The 21,105-nt window shown below is 44.0% G+C and overlaps 1 protein-coding gene across 1 annotated transcript in view; it reads left to right on the forward strand.

The window, feature by feature from the left end:
* Positions 1-19,130: 19,130 nt before the first annotated feature.
* The window catches only part of LOC115117353 (homeodomain-interacting protein kinase 3-like), an 87,233-nt gene continuing 85,258 nt past the window's right edge, over positions 19,131-21,105 (forward strand). Inside the window, 1 exon segment of the mRNA XM_065011182.1 lies at positions 19,131-19,280. Coding sequence (XP_064867254.1) covers positions 19,265-19,280 — 16 coding nt within the window. The 5' untranslated portion in view covers positions 19,131-19,264.

Consider the following 21,105-nt stretch of genomic DNA (forward strand, 5'->3'; position numbering starts at 1 on the left):
CCATCCTGGTCTGTTTGGTTTGTTTTGCAAGCGTTCCCGGAAGTCTCGCGAAGCGCCTCTTTTTATGTATTTATTATATATTTTTTATTAACAACAAATCAATCAAAAAAGTACATGAGGGAACACAAGTATATATAGATTATATACAACGGACAATCGAGCTAGGGGGTACAATATCACATTACAATTACACAAGGACCTTAGGGACATACGTACACTAATAAATCGAACCTCTTTTTTGTTAGTAGAGTATTTAATTGTCTTAAAATACAGTTCAATTTATTTTTGTGGGGAAGAAAATGTTTTTTGTTTGTTTGTAAATTTACATTTGTGTATATGAAATTTGGCCAAAAGAATAATGAAATGAATTACATAAAAATGTTTCATCTTATTTCTACCATATGTAAAGAATCCAAGCAGTACATCTCTCCACAATAGTGTAAAATCTTCATAAATGTGTTCAATTATAAATCTACTGATGTCTTGCCACAGTTTTCTTACATTGATAAAATGACAAAAAAGATGTAACACTGTTTCCGGGTGGTCATTACAAAGGAGCAATTTGAGTTGATGTTTTCCTTAAACTTCTTCATATAGTGGTTGGCAGGATAATATTTATGAATAATTTTAAAGGAAACTTCCTTCATTTTGTTAACAAGTAGGTACGTGTGTGGCAACATCCAAACTTTTTTCCAACATATATGATCAATAAATCCATTCCAATAAGGCATGACATAAGGTATACAACATCCTGCTGAAACAAGGTTTGTATCGATCTGTTGTTGAATGGACCATAAGAGAAACAAATCTTTCCTACTGATGAGACAACAGGGTCAATAGAAGGTAGGCTCTGAGGGCCAGGTCTTGACACGTTTCTGAATAACAGAGCAACAACTGAGGGAATGGCATCTAAAACAATTGCAAAAATCTTTAGGTGTTACAGGGACCTTGTAAAGTGATAAGAATTCCTTATAACTGAGTAAAATACCAAACTCCATCCTGGTCTGTTTTGCAAGCGTTCTGGAAGTCTCGCGATGCGCCTCTAGGTTTATAAACGCCGTGGCTATGACGTCTGGGTCCGAAAATGGTCTGCATAGCTAGTTGAGGTAATATATTTATAATATTGTAACGACCCTGGGTTTATAAGCGCGGAAATCGACTCTGCGGACTGCCGCATGAGCATGCTTTTGCGCGCCGGACCTCGGGCTCGAAGGTCGAGGATTCGAGACCTGCTCCCCACTGTTTCATTACACTGGTGTCAGAAGTGATCGGACCTTGCATCCACGACAGTGCGTGTGCTTGGCTGGTGAGCGCGTTCCTGTAAGACGTAGAGTCGCAAACTAGCGCGAGGACGCGCTCTTTGAAAGGAGGGAGAAGTGTTACGACCCTGGGTTTATTGGCGCGGAAATCGATTCTGCCGGACCTAGGGCTCGAAGGTCGAGGGTTCGAGACCTGCTCCCTGCTGTTTCATTACAATATTTAAAAAAACATGAGCTGACGCACACCCAGAATAATAGTTTGTGTGGAGGTGCTGACAAACGGCGAATAATCTATAAACTATCAAGACAAAGAAAGTCGCACACTCCATGTATAATCTCCCAGCAATTTAATGGGTATTTACAAACGTTTCGGCATCACTGTGCCTGAAATACCCATTAAATTGCTGGGATATTATACATGGAATGTGTGACTTTCTTTATTTTGATAGTTTATAGTTTATTCGCCGTTAGTCAGCATCACACAAATTATTATTCTGGGTGTGCGTCAACTCGTTTTTTTAATGTAATATATTTTTAAGACGGCAGAGGGGGACAGAATGCACATCAACACTATGACTAAATACACAGACCATATCAACCGAGCACAGAGCACATCATCCGTACACGTTCTGCTATAATAGTAATAAAAAAACATTATCTGCTGTAATTTGCACTCACTGCAGGCATTGCAATGCTCAATTTAGGAATGATTAACGAGAGCAGGTCCATAGGGTGACTACAGGGTGTGAGACGACTGACTCATACTTCACGTATAATGGCCATGTCAACTGCAAGATAGTATATGTGAAGGAGATCCTTTTTTTTTAGGCCTATACACAACATAGACCTACACCAAACAGCTGGTCAGGCCATTATGGTACAGACTTCCACTCAATCAAGGTCTCTGCAGATTGACCTTTTCTTTAAAATGAACATTTATTTGCCTTTGATATTTTATCTTGGCAAGGTTGGGGAGTGACTGTTTACATAATCAGTTACATTTAAACCTATTACAGAAAACTGTAACTAATCAGTTTTGTTACCAGCAAACATATTGTATTCAGATTACAGATACCTTTGAAAAACTAGATGATTACTTATTGAATTAATTTCAAATTCAGAAAGGAATGTAGGCTATATAATACATTTATGTAGGCTATATAAGGAATTGAATTGGGTGCTATTTTTCGGCCCTTAGGTTTGTTAGTGTGGTGCTACAGTGAAAAAATATGTCCAAATTCCCTGCAAAGACTGGGGAGCTAAAGCCGCTGAACAGCTGGATGCAAGGGCTTATACAGGGCAGCGAGGGGAACCCTACAACCCTCCTCACACCTGTTGCCTTTACCAGCTGAGGCCACTGGCTGAGCCAAGCCAGGCCTAGAGTTTGGTTTGTCCCCAACGGTGGGGCTGGAGGCAGGGACAGGAGCTGTCACTGCCAGAGATGGGGGCTGGGATTGACAGTTGCCTCTTGTTGGATTAGGTTGCAGTTGAACCCCAGTTGGCCACCTCAGACAGTGAGGACTCTCTTTGTCAGGCTGGTGCCTCCAGGCTGTTTGTGGATCTGCTGTGTATTTGCTTGTAGCTCTCAGGAAGAAGAAAAAAATATCTGCAAGATTCCACTTTGTCTTCAGAACATTTCTAATAACTGCTTTGGGTGGTCTTTGTGGAACTCTGCATTATGACTGCGTGGTTGACATGAATGTTCTGAATTTCTGAAGAAACTGTAGAATACACTTTTAGGGCTAGTGTAACAGTATAACTTTAGACCGTCCCCTCGCCCATACCCGGGTGCAAACCAGGGACCCTCTGCACACATCAACAACAGTCACCCACGAAGCATCGTTACTCATCGCTCCACAAAAGCCGAGGCTCTTGCAGAGCAAGGGGAACTACTACTTCAAGGTCTCAGAGCAAGTGACGTCACCGAATGAAACACTATTTAGTGCGCACCACCGCTAACTAAGCTAGCGTTTCACATCCGTTACACTAGGATTGTGCTTTGTCTAAATTTAGGCTCCGTGGTGAATGTATTTACTTAGTCTTGGGTACACCACTGAATCTTCTATTTTTATAGATCTTTTCTTGTCTATGACATGCTAATCATTAACGCAAACAGCAGAGACAAAGTTATTAAGGATGAGCTGTAAGTCTAATCAGACAGATGGGTTGTATATTCAGTCTTATTAAGTTCAATCTCCTTACCTCAAGACAGTGGATCGCCACACTATGATTCAGGGGCTTTCAGCTCCAATCCAAGAGGGACACAATGCTGGATCCTACTGTTCTCCTATCGTCATTTGATATGGGATGAAGTGCCAGGTGACATGGTAATCTTGCACATCATGAATTAGTTAGTTATGTTGATCTAGGCCTATAAAGTGTTTAGTAGAGTTAACCAGCATACATTGTGGCCTTTGAGTGAGGACAAGACTTGAAGGCCCCCTATAGCCTGGTCATTGCTGTTTAGAAATGAATGAGAATAGGTGTTATTGATGATACATTTCCCCTACAGGACAACCCCCTTTAGCTGGCAGTGCCCAGCACATGGATGATCGGTCAAAAACTCAACCAAATCAGTCTTAGCCAGGCTATACTCCAAGATTTTATTTCAAGTGCCAGACCAGATGAGGCAAGCAGATGGTTCTGTCATTTTCCAAATATATGTGAAAACAGGCTGGACAACTATGAAGCCATTTGACCAGCTGACAGGAGACTAATCTTTGCCACCAGGAGAAGGCAAACTTTTTAAAGTCTGTTAACCCATTCAACACTAAGTCCATAAAACACTTCCTTTGTCCAATATCAATCAGTGCAACTGTTATGTCAGCTGGAATGCATGATGAAAATAGACATTGGTTAAAGGGAATTGTTATTTCATGTTGCCTCACTTTAGTTTGGTGTAGGGAATCTGCAGAATCTTCGACAGTTGATTTGTGAATGGCTTTTTATGCTTCATGCAGTTCCTGACAGCTGGACAGAGCAAGATGTCTGAGACAAACATGAACAGTTGCTATGGCAATCATATTGTCCATGTTCCTATACTGTTGTGTTATTGTAAGGCAGCATGTCAGATGTTTGTACATTTATGTTTTTGCCTTTCATTGGTGTATCTGCAGTGGTGTATGAGGAGATACGTTGCGTTGATGTCAATGACATCTGCAGAAAGAGTGGGCTTTATTTTGTTTTGTTCCCTGAGACCATGTCCAAAACAAGCCCAATTGCAAGCCCACGTGTTTCTTTAGGAGAGAATACCATTTCAGAGTATTTCCAACTCCTGAAACCGTTCTTTCCCTGCAGTGTCTCACGTGCTGCGAAGTTGATCACTGTGGTAATGGCAGCCATTGATAGTTGTCAATGTAACTCATTTTAGCAGTTTCCATTATGTACACTGAATTCCAAATCAGGAACCATCCACAACATGTTCTATAGAAGGACCTTTTGAGAAAGAAGGCAGTTTCCTTGGTAACTTGCATATCAATGATCCCTCCTTCAATGAATACCTTGGAGGAAGATACAGTTGGTGACCATCAACACATTTGTGGATTATTGTACAGTATGACCCGAAGAAGACAACACACATTATTTTACACAACAATTTCCTCTTGAGTTATTGCTTTACTGGTGAAGTTTTATTTTATAAAATAAGTGTCAACATTTTGCTGGAATTTAGAAATACAAAAAAGTATGAACATCTCTATAACATGTCACAGTTGTAAACCTAGAAAGAAATCAGCCAAACATTCACAACTGTACTGAACAAACATGAGAATGGATTTGGAGAACAAGTGACTAATAGTCCCATTGGAATAGAAATATATTATAAATATTATGAAACACCTTTAGACAAGCTTCGGAAATATTTTTCTTCTGTATGTATAATCTTTGAACGCATATCACTATGGACAATTTTTAATTTAATGACGTTTCTGTATTACTTGTCTTGAAGCATATTACTTTAAACAGGCACCTACATTGCAATTTCGTCTGCCATTCATTTGAATGATACAACAGTTTATGAGAATAAGAATCTAATGTTATTTTGGGAAGATAATATTTTTGTCTTGACCACTGCATCTCTAAATCCTACGCATGAGTGGCCCTGTTGCCCATGTTGACAGCTGCCACATTGTGAACGCGCTTTTCATTGGGCGCGCGCAGCTCGACTATCGATTCGTCTAGTCTTGCTCAATGCCATCAACTCAGAAACATTTTCACACAGCCTGGGCTAGACAGAGCAGAGGGACGTGTTGGAGACAGACAGAACGGGAAGATCTTTCGGGAAATAGGGCTAACGTACGCCCTTTCAGAGATGGGCTTTCTCGCCCAAAGAGGCAAGAGAATAACTTGAACTGCATAGTTACATCCTGGGCTAAATTGGTGTCATTGAACCTTTATATGCTCAAGTTATTTGAAGTTTAAAATGTGGGAGATGGGGGTGTTGTCGAGAGCGAGGTCTCCCCTCCTGTTGTCCAGGACAAGATGGCAGCAGTGCAGGCAAACTCTGCATGGTATGGGTATATAGCTAAGTCCACAACATGTTCAGAGAAGCCCTGGATTCTACGTATTGGTACTCTATAAGAAGGTAAGCAGTCAGTTATATTGTCTTTGATGTTATTTGGAAGGATAAACATGTAGAAAAAGATTTGGCACATTTTTATCATTACAATTATTAGTTGTATCTACCGTTAGCGATATAAAAACATGAAGGCAAGCCAGCTAGGAAGCTATAGTAGGTTGTATTTCTGGTGTACGCTGTGAATTTGATTTGTCTGTTATAGTTAGTGCTTTTTTTTGTTAGCTGCGGTAGCTATTTAGAAGTTTGTCGACAGGAAGCCGATCCAACGGTACTAGTTAACTGTTGGCTAGCAAGTAAGTGTTGACATGTTCATCAATGTAAAATTAGCCTATAGCTCCAATACTTGTAAGAATATTGACAAGTTCACCATTTGGCAATACCTGTAACGTTTACATGTCATTTGAATACCGTAGTAGCTAGCTAGTTCAATCACATCAGGTGTTATTTAAACAGGTCTGTCTCTCTGTGTGAGATTAGGCTAACAATGCATCTTCAAGGTGTTTTTCTAATACAGCCAGTTGGTTTCAGACAGTCAGCTATCTTGTTTCACCCACAGCAACCCCCTCATTAACGTCACCAGCCTTTTGCTGTTTCCAAGCACGGAATTATCTCATGCAGAAGTAGTCAACAGGGTATCGTCACGTCTGCCATTTAAGAACAGAACAGAGCAGATCAGGGACCAATTTATATTCACTGTCACTGGGAAAATCCGAGGTTGAAATAGATGTGTGTGGGATTAGCATACATGGTAAATTGCAGTTATTTCCTCACTCAGTTTGTTCCCCCTCCTCCAACCCTCTCCTGTACCCTGCTCTATGCCACCTTCAAAACAACCAACCCACTCCTGTACCCGGCTCTATGCCACCTTCAAAACAACCAACCCTCTCCTGTACCCGGCTCTATGCCACCTTCAAAACAACCAACCCTCTCCTGTACCCTGCTCTATGCCACCTTCAAAACAACCAACCCTCTCCTGTACCCTGCTCTATGCCACCTTCAAAACAACCAACCCACTCCTGTACCTGGCTCTATGCCACCTTCAAAACAACCAACCCTCCTGTACCTGGCTGCCACCTTCAAAACAACCAACCCTCTCCTGTACCCGGCTCTGCCACCTTCAAAACAACCAACCCTCTTTCCCCAAAAACATCCTGATAGACGTTTCTTGATCCTGTGACACACATTCTGAAAAATGACCACTTCAATGACCATTCTTGTTTCATGGCCTAGCATTCTTCTGCCTACTTTACATTGATCCTTCTTGTTTCCTGGCCTGGCATTCTTCTGCCTACTTTACATTGATCCTTCTTGTTTCATGGCCTGGCATTCTTCTGCCTACTTTACATTGATCCTTCTTGTTTCATGGCCTAGCATTCTTCTGCCTACTTTACATTGATCCTTCTTGTTTCATGGCCTGTCATTCTTCTGCCTACTTTACATTGATCCTTCTTGTTTCATGGCCTGGCATTCTTCTGCCTACTTTACATTGATCCTTCTTGTTTCATGGCCTGGCATTCTTCTGCCTACTTTACATTGATCCTTCTTGTTTCATGGCCTGGCATTCTTCTGCCTACTTTACATTGATCCTTCTTGTTTCATGGCCTAGCATTCTTCTGCCTACTTTACATTGATCCTTCTTGTTTCATGGCCTAGCATTCTTCTGCCTACTTTACATTGATCCTTCTTGTTTCATGGCCTGGCATTCTTCTGCCTACTTTACATTGATCCTTCTTGTTTCATGGCCTAGCATTCTTCTGCCTACTTTACATTGATCCTTCTTGTTTCATGGCCTGGCATTCTTCTGCCTACTTTACATTGATCCTTCTTGTTTCATGGCCTGGCATTCTTCTGCCTACTTTACATTGATCCTTCTTGTTTCATGGCCTAGCATTCTTCTGCCTACTTTACATTGATCCTTCTTGTTTCATGGCCTAGCATTCTTCTGCCTACTTTACATTGATCATTCTTGTTTCATGGCCTGGCATTCTTCTGCCTACTTTACATTGATCCTTCTTGTTTCATGGCCTAGCATTCTTCTGCCTACTTTACATTGATCCTGCCAGTCTGACATCTTTATCTGTTCTTGCCTCAGTCTGACGTTTAAACTTGCCTCAGTCTGACGTTTAAACTTGCCTCAGTCTGACGTTTAAACTTGCCTCAGTCTGACGTTTAAACTTGCCTCAGTCTGACGTTTAAACTCACCACCACTCCCCTTGTAAAAACACAAACATCTCGGTTGAAGGGGCTCTGCTCTGTGACTTCCTTGCCAGCACTTTATTTGTGCTAAGAGAGAAACTAATGAAGGCACTAAACCCAGGCCTGTTGGTAGTGTAAGAGGCATTGGGTGGAGGCTGAATGCTCTTGGCATGGTTTGAGCCAGCCAACCTTTTCTGGGGAGAGTGATAGCTTGAGAATTTGGGCAGGGTGCCCGAACAGTCTTCTTGTCTCTGAGTGAAGTGTTCTCACAATGTGCTATTTCATGCAACAACAAGAGCTAATGAATACCCAGATGAATCATTTAAGGTGATTAGCGTGTTTGGCAACATTAGCTGTTGCTATAAGCCCTGCTGACACATACTTACTCTACCACCTACTGCGTGCCCCCCAATAAGTCAAAATCAGATTTGTTTCTTTATTTTATTAATCTGAAAGCAGTGCAGGAGTGGATGCACAACTATCGGGAGAGTGAGAAGGGGATGATGCCTTGCTCACCATCTCGTGGTCTCCTGATTTGAAGCAGCATACTTGATTAAGTTGTGGTACTCGTGATCTTGGGTTGAGTGTGCTTGTTCAACCCCGCCCCTCTATTCCCCCCCCTTGGGCATTAATGCATGAAGGCTGTTGTTTTTTTACCCTGAGCTCATTCTGGTATGAAGTCAAACAGTGGCTTAAGGAAGTAGACACATGGTGTGGACACAGGGCAGCCTGTGTCTTCACATTTATTGGTCGCGTACGCAGATTTGCAGATGTTATCACAGTCCAATGCTTGTTTCTAGCTCCAACAGTGCAGTAATACCTAGCAATAAAAATAAACCATACACACACAATCCAGAAAAATTAAGAATATCAGAATGAGAAATGTCAGAGCCCGGAATATAATATATAGGCCTATACATATTATGGATGGATAGATAGTTATAGTGTTTTCAGACCCCTTGACTTTTTCCACATTTTCTTATGTTACAGCCTTATTCTAAAATGGATACAATTGTTTTTTTCCCCTTCACATCTACACACAATGCTCCATAATGACAAGGCAAGAACAGTTTTTTTTTGAATTTTTTTGCAATAAATAAATGACTGAAATATCACATTTACTTAAGTATTCAGACCCTTTAATCAGTACTTCGTTGAAGCGCCTTTGGCAGCGATTACAGCCTCAAGTCTCGTTGGGTATGACGCTACAAGCTTGGTCAGAGTGACCATCGGGTTCTTGTGACCTCCCTGACCAAAGCCCTTCTCCCCGGGTTGCCAGCTCTAAGAAGAGTCTTGGTGGTTCCAAACTTCTTCCATTTAAGAATGATGGAGGCCACTGTTCTTGTATGCAGCATTGAAGGTACCCATTTGTTTTGGTACCCTTCCCCAGATCTCCGAGACAGTCGCAATCCTGTCTCTGAGCTCTATGGACAATTCCTTTGACCTCATGGCTTGGGTTTTGCTTTGACATGCACTGTCATCTCTGGGTCCTTATATAGACAGTTGTCTGCCTTCCCAAATCATGTCCAATCAATTAAATGTATCACAGATGGACTCCAATCAAGTTGTAAAAACATCTCAAGGATGATCAATGGAAACAGGATGCACCTGAGCTCAAATTCAAGTCTCATAGCAAAGGGTCTGAATACCTATGTAAATAAGGTATTTCTGTTTTTTATTTTTAGTAAACTGGCACAAAAAAAAACAATTTGCTTTGTCATTATGGGGTGTTGTGTGTAGATTGAGTGGGAACATGAAATGTAATACATTTTAGAATAAGGCTGTAACGTAACAATGTGGGAAAAGGGAAGGGGTTTGAATACTTTCCGAAGAGAGTGTGTGTGTGTGTGTGTGTGTGGACAGTATATGAATAAAAGGTGTGTATAGTAGTAGTTATAGGATGATCCATTACTAGAATACAGTATATACATATAAAGTAAGTAAACATTTATTAAAATGACCAGTATTCAATGACTCTATGTACATAGGGCAGCAGTCTCTAATGTGCAAGCTAGAGTAACAAGTGGTCGTCACTGTTCTAGCCAGCTAAGGTTCAGGGTCGGGAACTGGGCGGAGGCTGGCTCGTCGTGACTGTTTAACAGTCTAATGGCCTGGAGATAGAATGGGGATTCTCATGAAACCGGTTTTAAACATGTCTGTAGGCAATTGAGTTACAAAACCATGATGCATCTGCAAAAATCAACTATCATTCTCAGGATTAAGATGCCTAGTTTTTCACAATGTGTCTTTTTAAATACATTTGTACTTTTTCGCCTGAATTTTGTACATTTTCACGCCAAATGATCATTACTGAAGTGCGTACGGATAACATTTTTGGTCAATTTTTTACAATTTTATTTGAGAAAAATCTTATTTATATAAATAAACAATGTTTTGCTGTAAATCATAAAAATGGTATACTAATTCAAGTTGACATTAAACTATAACAATTATTACGTACAAACACAGTGGACATGTCTCATTACGGAACACTTTTTGAAGTTCCTGTAAAAATTCCAATCAGTTTTTAAATAAATGTTTATTCACCCATGATGCATCATCTAGAGGAGTATTAGAAGTGAAGTTAATTCATTTGCTTATATTCCTCCAGAATGATGTTTTTATTCTCAAACACCCCCTTTACCCCACTTGGCTTTCTCATTACCGAAATGGCTAAAAAGCTCAATTTGGTGAGGTCAAATGAATTTTTAAATTAAAAATATATATTTGTATTTTCAGTGTTTCAGGCCTTTTTTATTTTATTTTTAATTTTACCCCTTTTTCTCCCCAATTTTGTGGTATCCAATTGTTTAGTAGCTACTATCTTGTCTCCGGGCTCGGGAGAGACGAAGGTTGAAAGTCATGCGTCCTCCGATACACAACCCAACCAAGCCGCACTGCTTCTTAACACAGCGCGCATCCAACACGGAAGCCAGCCGCACCAATGTGTCGGAGGAAATGTGAAGTGTGAAGTGAACATTTCAGGTTGTCAGAGATGTGCACTCAGAGAAATGTTTAACTTTTGACCCTCTCCGTTGATGTGGATGGAGGCGTGTTCTCACTACTGTCCCCTGTAGTTCATGATCAGCTGCTTAGTTGTTGAGGTAGAGGTTTATTTTCCTGGCACCACTCTGCCAGAGTTCTCACATCCTCCCTGTAGGCTCTCATCGTTGTTGGTAATCTGGTCTACCACTGTTGTGTCGTCAGCAAACTTGATGATTGAGTTGGGGATGTGCGTGACCACGCTGTCAGGAGTAAAGCAGGAGGCTGGCGGAGGTGTTGTTGCCTACCTTCACCACTTGGAGTCGGCCCGTCAGGAAGTCCAGGACCCAGTTGCACACGGAGAGGTTCAGACCCAGGGCTCTGAGCTTAGTGATGAGCTTGGAGGGAACTATGGTGTTGAAGGCTGAGCTGTAGTCGATGAACAGAATCCTCACATAGGTATTTCTCTTGTCCAGGTGGGATAGGGCAGTGTGCAGTGCAACAGCGATTGTGTCGTCCATGGATATGTTGAGGCAAAATGTGAATTGTAGTGGGTCTAAGGTGGCTGGTGAGGTGATATGTTAATTGTAGTGGGTCTAAGGTGGCTGGTGAGGTGGAGGTGGTATGTGAATTGTAGTGGGTCTAATGTGGCTGGTGAGGTGGAGGTGGTATGTGAATTGTAATGGGTCTAAGGTGGCTGGTGAGGTGGAGGTGGTATGTGAATTGTAATGGGTCTAAGGTGGCTGGTGAGGTGGAGGTGGTATGTGAATTGTAATGGGTCTAAGGTGGCTGGTGAGGTGGAGGTGGTATGTGAATTGTAGTGGGTCTAAGGTGGCTGGTGAGGTGGTATGTGAATTGTAATGGGTCTAAGGTGGCTGGTGAGGTGGAGGTGATATGTGAATTGTAATGGGTCTAAGGTGGCTGGTGAGGTGGAGGTGATATGTGAATTGTAATGGGTCTAATGTGGCTGGTGAGGTGGAGGTGGTATGTGATTTGTAATGGGTCTAAGGTGGCTGGTGAGGTGGAGGTCATATGGTCCTTAATGCATACAGAAGCTCCACACCCATCAGTGTCAACATAAGCTGCTGTAGGTTGAGTGTTTGACTGTTCTCTCCCGTTGAGGCAGATTTATACTGGTCCAGTGTGTCACCGCCCTGTATTGACCTGCCCAGCACTCAATTTGTTGGTCTCCCTTGTCTCTAAGTGAGGCACGCTGTACACAGTTTGTTGGTCTCCCTTGTCTCTAAGTGAGGCACGCTGTACACAGTTTGTTGGTCTCCCTTGTCTCTAAGTGAGGCACGCTGTACACAGTTTGTTGGTCTCCCTTGTCTCTAAGTGAGGCACGCTGTACACAGTTTGTTGGTCTCCTTGTCTCTAAGTGAGGCACGCTGTACACAGTTTGTTGGTCTCCCTTGTCTCTAAGTGAGGCACGCTGTACACAGTTTGTTGGTCTCCCTTGTCTCTAAGTGAGGCACGCTGTACACAGTTTGTTGGTCTCCCTTGTCTCTAAGTGAGGCACGCTGTACACAGTTTGTTGGTCTCCCTTGTCTCTAAGTGAGGCACGCTGTACACAGTTTGTTGGTCTCCCTTGTCTCTAAGTGAGGCACGCTGTGCGCAGTTTGTTGCACATCAGCTTTTGTTTATCCATTAGCGTTTATCAGCCAGTAGTAGTACATTTTGGAAGGGACTTGCTGCTGTGTTTGTGCCACGTGACCACTCATAACACGCCACGTCATTCTGCTGTGACTGTTGAATGTGACTGTCCATGCTATTGGATAAAGGCCTCTATGTTCTGTAGCACGGGACCTCATGATGCTTTATCTGGGCCCTTAAGGCTGTCTGTTTTAGCAGTCCTCCACTCACAAGACAAGCCCATATGACCATCGTCTTTGAAGAGGCATAGGGCACATGTTGCCCAGACTCTTAGTGGTTTACTCCTAATTACTGAAGAGAGACAGAGTTTGAAAGTCTAGTAGTCCACTCAGAAATGGATTTTAAATTCAAATGCAATACTTAAATTCTAATTTAAATTCAAAGAGGATAGATAATCCAACTGTGACTGATGGGCCTAAATAACCCCACTGTGACTGATGGGCCTAAATAACCCCACTGTGACGGATGGGCCTAAATAACCCCACTGTGACGGATGGGCCTAAATAACCCCACTGTGACGGATGGGCCTAAATAACCCCACTGTGACGGATGGGCCTAAATAACCCCACTGTGACGGATGGGCCTAAATAACCCCACTGTGAACCCCTAAATAACCCCACTGTGACGGATGGGCCTAAATAACCCCACTGTGACGGATGGGCCTAAATAACCCCACTGTGACGGATGGGCCTAAATAACCCCACTGTGACGGATGGGCCTAAATAACCCCACTGTGACGGATGGGCCTAAATAACCCCCCCACTGTGACGGATGGGCCTAAATAACCCCACTGTGACGGATGGGCCTAAATAACCCCACTGTGACGGATGGGCCTAAATAACCCCACTGTGACGGATGGGCCTAAATAACCCCACTGTGACGGATGGGCCTAAATAACCCCACTGTGACGGATGGGCCTAAATAACCCCACTGTGACGGATGGGCCTAAATAAGCTGCAAGTGGTTGTGTAACAATCAGTAACCTATTAGTCGTTCTTCAGGTGTTTTGCAGTTGAGCTAGTCACTGCTGGGGTGTCCAGGTGCTCCATTTCAGGGTACACTAAGGATGCTGAGTAGTGTTGGGTTACTGCACCTGTGTCCGTGTGTTGGGCAGCCAGCCACTAAGCATCTGGTGTTGTGTCAGCGGTGAGACGGACAGCCTCTGAGTCTCTGCTCTCTTGCCAGGGAGGACAGCAGATGGATGGTCTACAGGCAGGATAGTCTATCTGAACATGTGTTGCTGACGACGTTACACCTCATCTGTTTTAGAATTAGAGCACCAAAAAGAAATCCCCCCCATGGGTTGACTGGGTTTTACAAAGGGCTTTGCCTTTATGATTATGTGCTGAACTTGAGTCCTAGCCAAACATGGTTCTGAGGTGAGAAACTCATTTTTGCATTATGTTGAGTTGGATTATAGGAACATAAGCAAAAGCAATGTCCAAAGTCTGATAGACATCATGATAACATTTGCCCTTCAACCTACATGGGGAGGCCAGGGATATATTCTGGGAAGGTATCTGGGTGTCGTTCTCTAGTCACTCAGGGTTGAGATGCTGGACAGTTTTTGATGGACTATCCCCTGAGAGAGCATTTTCAGCTGAAATGTTTCTCCAGTCTTTTATGAGAGGAATTCTCTGAGACTCCTGCACTGTTTCTTTGCTTTCAGGCCCAGTATCTTATCTCCTTGATCCTGACAAGATGCCTAAAGCCCGAAGGCCTTTACTAATGACACCTCTTTATATTGTTTTTTATTGCTTACCACATATAGAAAACGTAAATAAAGAAACACTTTATAAGATGGATCCAAATGTAGCCAACTTTTAGAGGAATTTGTTTGGTCTTGGGGTTCATTTCTTTTCTAAGTGAAATTACAGCCTCGTTCCTGTTTTCTCTGTTCTGTTTGCTGCTGAAGGTTTTCGCCATTTTTTCTTTGTATCTTCCAAGGCACATACATTGAGGAGCCAGGGTTGGGCTAGGGCCAGGGGTGGGCTAGGGCCAGGGGTGGGCTAGGGCCAGGGGTGGGCTAGGGCCAGGGTTGGGCTAGAGCCAGGGTTGGGCTAGGGCCAGGGTTGGGCTAGGGCCAGGGGTGGGCTAGGGCCAGGGGTGGGCTAGAGCCAGGGTTGGGCTAGAGCCAGGGTTGGGCCAGGGGTGGGCTTGGGCCAGGGGTGGGCTAGAGCCAGGGTTGGGCTAGAGCCAGGGTTGGGCCAGGGGTGGGCTAGGGCCAGGGGTGCCTGGCACCGCTTGACCTGTAGAGTTGGAGAACCAAATTGAGTTTTACTGTGTACTACACATTCTCTTCCCCAACCACCAGGTCCACTGACATTTTGGTTGTGCTTGCAATATAACTTGTGTGCGGGACAAGCTAGAGAGATGTGCTTTGTAAAGGCCTAGATCCCCAAATGAATCAAACCTCAAAAAAGCCCATGTGGAGAACATCCCCTAGGGTAGGCTTTCTTAAAGTCGGGGTGTCTTTGCACCCTGTTACTGCCTCAATCCCAACTAAGCCTACTTACATGGCGATGTGTTTTCCACAATTAGTTTTAATCGTTTTTCCACCAGTTTGGGCTGTTATAGTTCTCGCGCCCTGCTCCTTTTCACATCTCGGGCAAAACAGTTTCTTTCTCTCCCCTCACTGGGTTATTTGGTCTGAGGACAGGTGTGTTCTTTTTTTTTTTTTCGACCCCTCAATTTAATGACCGCCTGGTTCAAAGGTCAACCACGTGCAATTACTTTGAGCTGAAGGCTGCTGAAAACCCAGCAGCTCTGAGTGATGTAACATGACGACGGGGGCGTATTGGGCTTCAGGAGGTAATAATATCCAGGGCCCTGCAGCTGACACTCTGGAGGCTCTGCTAAATTAAAGAGCCTCCAGTCGTCATTTTTCTTTCACCTTTATTTAACCAGGTAGGCAAGTTGAGAACACCTTTATTTAACCAGGTAGGCAAGTTGAGAACAAGTTCTCATTTACAATTGCGACCTGGCCAAAATAAAGCAAAGCAGTTCGACACATACAACAACACAGTTACACATGGAGTAAAACAAACATACAGTCAATAATACAGTAGAAACAAGTCTATATACGAGGTGAGCAAATGAGGTGAAATAAGGGAGGTAAAGGCAAAAAAAAGGCCATGGTGGCAAAGTAAATCCAAATAGCAAGTAAAACACTGGAATGGTAGATTTGCAGTGGAAGAATGTGCAAAGTAGAAATAAAAATAATGGGGTGCAAAGGAGCAAAATAAATAAATAATAAATAAATAAATAAAATAAAATAAATTCAGTAGGGAAAGAGGTAGTTGTTTGGGCTAAATTATAGGTGGGCTATGTACAGGTGCAGTAATCTGTGAGCTGCTCTGACAGTTGGTGCTTAAAGCTAGTGAGGGAGATAAGTGTTTCCAGTTTCAGAGATTTTTGTAGTTCGTTCCAGTCATTGGCAGCAGAGAACTGGAAGGAGAGGCGGCCAAAGAAAGAATTGGTTTTGGGGGTGACTAGAGAGATATACCTGCTGGAGCGCGTGCTACAGGTGGGTGATGCTATGGTGACCAGCGAGCTGAGATAAGGGGGGACTTTACCTAGCAGGGTCTTGTAGATGACATGGAGCCAGTGGGTTTGGCGACAAGTATGAAGCGAGGGCCAGCCAACGAGAGAGTACAGGTCGCAATGGTGGGTAGTATATGGGGCTTTGGTGACAAAACGGATGGCACTGTGATAGACTGCATCCAATTTGTTGAGTAGGGTATTGGAGGCTATTTTGTAAATGACATCGTCGAGGATTGGTAGGATGGTCAGTTTTACAAGGATATGTTTGGCAGCATGAGTGAAGGATGCTTTGTTGCGAAATAGGAAGCCAATTCTAGATTTAACTTTGGATTGGAGATGTTTGATGTTGGTCTGGAAGGAGAGTTTACAGTCTAACCAGACACCTAGGTATTTAGTTGTCCACGTATTCTAAGTCAGAACCGAGTCATCAGTCGCCTTTTGTCCCAGAAGCCTTCACCACTGTTAAAGGGGGGGAAGGGTGTTTAAGAACGGGAGTATACACTGTCCACTTATAGCTCCGCTAGCTTATCAGTTTGATGTTTCACACAAAAAGCCCATTTAGAGGGAAAATGGTCGCTGCTTGATAGCATTATTGTGTCTCAAAGGCCTGATTCTCAGTGCCCTGTCACCAAACGGCACCATAGGGCCTGATTGTGTAGAGCAGTCGGAGGAATAGGACAGGCCTTATCTGCCTGCTCAGAATAGGGGCTGGAGTGGTGGCTCACAGACCTACCGTTGTTATCAACACAGCCTGTGTGGTGCTTTCCGTTGAGCAGATTTTCTAGAGGAGGCTGGGCCTCCGCAGTGGTTTGTGACAGACAGCCCTGCACTTCCTGTGGTCGGACTTTACGCATGTTTTCTTCTCTTTTAAATGTCGGCCGGTTTCTTGAAGAAGGATTCTGGAAACTTTGTTGTCTGAGTAAGCGGAAGCCAGGGGATTGGAGCAGTTAGCCCGAGTGCAGCCAAGGATTGCTGTGTTTTTCCACCACATGGTCTCATTCAGACCGGGGAGACTGGAGGCTTGGCTGCTCATGTGAAACGGTCAGTACTTGGTCTAAACTGACGACGCAGGCGACATCATTTAACACAACTCTGTCAGCTGAGAGGGATTTTACCATCAGTCTATATCAGGCCCAGTGATTGACAGTTCGGCATTAAACTTTGGGATGTTTTTTGCTTTTCTTCCTTTACTTTCTTTTAATCTCAACAGATCCACTGTTCTGCCACAGGGGTTGAGAGTTGTTTTGAGGAGCCCGGTTGTGTTTCCTATGTTCTGTGGGGTTTTTTTTCAAGCAGAGCAGCTATTTGGCTTCTCGCTCCCTCTGTTCCTCTCCCAGTCACTGGTGTTGGTCAGACAGACACTGGGATGGCCGCTGGGTTAATATTTGCACAGTGTGGGCTGCTAATCAGGCCAGTAAACTGGACACCACCCTTCCTGGAGCGCTATCCATCTTGCACCAGAGCTACTCCCTCAGGCTCCAGAGCAGTCCAGTCTCACCCTCCTCCTAGCATCTGTTTGTTTTCTCTTTCGTTCTTCGTTTAGGCAGTAATTGTCTGCCACTGTCAGCGACAGGGCGCAGGGAGTCAAATGTTCTTTTGAAAAATGGAGAGGTTTTTTCTTCTCGTTTTCTTCCAGAAAGCACCACCGACCTGTCTGCTCCTGCCCCGGGGGGCTAAATGAGGAGAGCAGCATCATTTCCTGTAAGCTAGCGCTCTCCTGCCTGAGATCGATGTGATGGTCTATGTAATACTCAGTGGGCCTGTGCAGTCACCTAACCCCTGCAGGTTATGACTAGCCTCTCCCTTCTTGGCAGAGCAGAGATCATGTATAGTATGGCGGTAGTTTGTCTATGGCTGGAGTTGAATGAGGAAGGAGGGGTAAAGGTTGGTTAACATTTTAGATAACCTTATCTGTATCAGGGTTTGACTGTGTCAGTTGCTGAGGTCTAACGTCATCGGCTGGCTATACAGAACATTAGGAGAGTGGAGCGGCCAGTATTGATGTGTTGCTGATTACTGGGCGATTTGGTTGTTTTCCATACTGTAGGAACAGCAGGACATGGTGCACACAATGATAAGTGTTCTCTGTGGTGACACGGCACAACTGCTGAGAGCTCGATGGCCTTCTCTTAGGACCAAGCTGGTTTCTGCCATTCATGACAAGCAACAACCAGAGTTGGGGTGGATTCCATGTTCGTTAATTTCAATTCAGGAATTGAATGGAGCGTTCCTTTGGGACATTTCCGTAATGTAAAGGCCAAACAGGGAATATTTCAATTGGCTTTGAAATGGCCTCTTCAAAATGGAATTGCCTCTACTTTTGTTTGATGACCTGTCTTAATTCTCTGACTGAAAGCCTTGTTGTGGTGCCAACTGATATGACCCCGTCATTCAAAACTAAACACACCCCTTTGAGTTACTTAATTACGTAATCATTGATTCTACTGTTAGGAACTGGGTTAGTCTCAACTTGTAGGCCTCCGGGACCAAAAGCCATTTCCTGTCCTCACCCTACCACTCCAGTTTGAGCTTGTTCTGAACACTATGTGTATGGAGAAGGGTTACTTGGTCTTATTCTGACCAACCTTACCCTAATCTGTGCCTCATCACATTAGTGCACATGTGTCAAACTCATTCCACAGTGGGCCTAATATTTTGGGGTTTTCCCTCCTTTGTACTTGATTTTGATGGATTAATGCCACTATTTAGTTTGCTAGCAAGGCCAACCTCTGAATAAAGCTAAAGCCTAAAAGGTGTGTGTAGAAAAGCTGAAACGACAAGCAGTCCAGAAGCTACCCAGTGTTGCCTGCCTAGTCAGTCTAGCGAGTCAGGAATTGGCAGGCTCCCCTTTCTGCGAGCACGTGATTGTAGCCTGTTGAATAGTGCGCACTTCTGAAGTTCCCTTTTGCTTTGCACTGCTGCTACTGAGCACAACCCGGGCAGACTGTATACTGTAGTTCTCCACCGTCCTCCTAATAACTCCCATGGAGGGAATCATCAGGGTGTGTCTCACTGAACTTCAGAGAGAGGACAACATCTCCTAACATGGAGGAGAATGAGAGTGAAGACAGGTAGGCAATGACTAGGAACGTTAGTTCCCATTCTTGGCTATTGAGCCTCATGTTCCTGCTATCATTGAAAAGTTGGGGACTTGAGAGCGAGGTGTTTGTTCTCTCATTTGGCACCTGTAATTATAGCTCCTTCCACTAAATCTGGAAGGTGTAATTTGGGAACAATTATTTTCTTCTCATTTTGGAGAGGTGCTGTCTACTCAACAGTGTGCCCCTGTCTGTGACTCACCACCCACAGTCTTGTTATTTGTGAGACAGGGTTGTCTTTTGGAAGCTCCAGCAGTCTAGCGACGGGGCTTTGGGATGAGGCATGCTCTGCATCTAAATCTGTCAAGGTGAATGCACCGTTGATTTCTAGTCAAAGAGCCAACAGGGAAGAGACACTTTGATGTCACTGGACGGGCTCCAGATGAAAGGAAGTAGGTTGTGGGCTCACCAGGCAGGGCACACGGACAGCTATTCTGATAAGGTCACTGTGCCAGGGCGCCCTGCCACCCGCCACAGCTGCCACCTCTCTTTAGACCCCCTCCCCCAAAAAATCCCACAGAATATGAATAAAAACGTATCACGTTATCCTAGTCCCTCACTAGCCCAAGCCCGAAGACCTCATCCAATCTCCAAATATTTTCCATGGTATTTGCTGGGATGGCGTCGCTTCTTGTTTTTCTTTTTTCTCTCAAAATGAGAGGGGGGTGTGAGGGAGGAGCATTCCTCTCTGAGCTGTGTAATGTGAGAGGAGCTGGCTGGCATGTAGACCTGATGCTAGGGCTCTGCCCCCCCTACTTCTCTCTGAGACTCACTCTCTCTCTCTCTCTCTCTCTCTCTCTCTCTCTCAACCACTCTCTTCGAACACATCGGTTGCCTAGAGACCCGCTGTGGGATGCATGGTAACGTCAGGGAAAGGTCATCCAAACCTTTTTGAGAAGTTAGTCATCCCCTCCGGTGGAGGTGGTATGGGGGCTCCAGTGGATGAGGCAGGAATGGTGAGGGTGTTCTAGAACACTCCACCGGAGCGTATCTTCTTCCCTCTGCTAGGCACTTGATTGGTCAGCTTGGTGTCTCTGGCTGTGGGGGGAGTGGGGTTTCTTTCTGTGGAGGTGTTTGGTGTGGGGTTGTAACGGGCTAAAGGTCAGCTGTGATGTCATCCCTAGAGTGATGCAAGTGTCATTATGAGAGCAGTGTGGAAGCCTCTGGTTGTTCTTGCTGAACTCGGCAAGATTGTTGCTTGGTTATATTTGCTAATGCACTTATCTCCATTCATGATGTTTTAATGGAGGGGCTGTGTTGCTGAATTTTGTGTTGCTATTATGCAATTGCACATGCAAACATTCAGAGTGAGCAGGCTCTGGAAAAAATGTCCCCCTCCCAGTACTTTTCCATCGTTTTCTTGAGAAATGGCACCGTGGTGTAAAGCACAAATGCAGCTTCCGTCTTGTGTTTATGAAGAAAATATTTAATCAGAAGGATAAAAACAGGAGAATATCTGCACGTTATTAGGCTAGCCTGTATAGTGAAGTTTTTTACCACAGGTGTGTGTGTGCAGCTTGTTCAGAACAACTGGAAAGGTCACCTTTTCTTTTCACTATGCAAATCAATCAGCCAATCGGCAGCCTCCAGTCATTTGTTGACATGGTCTTTTTATATCACTATGCAGACTGGACTTTCTCATCCAGCAGGAATACATGAAAATACACCTACATTTATTTAGGCCCAGTGTCATTTTATTTGGATGACATCCCCTCATAGCCACTTACCTCATTGACCTGAACTGGGCCTAAACTGAAATCACATGTCATGTCCGTGGTGAAATGGATTCCCATAGGAC

Source organism: Oncorhynchus nerka, linkage group LG27, assembly GCF_034236695.1.
Source record: "Oncorhynchus nerka isolate Pitt River linkage group LG27, Oner_Uvic_2.0, whole genome shotgun sequence".
Classification (NCBI taxonomy): domain Eukaryota; kingdom Metazoa; phylum Chordata; class Actinopteri; order Salmoniformes; family Salmonidae; genus Oncorhynchus; species Oncorhynchus nerka.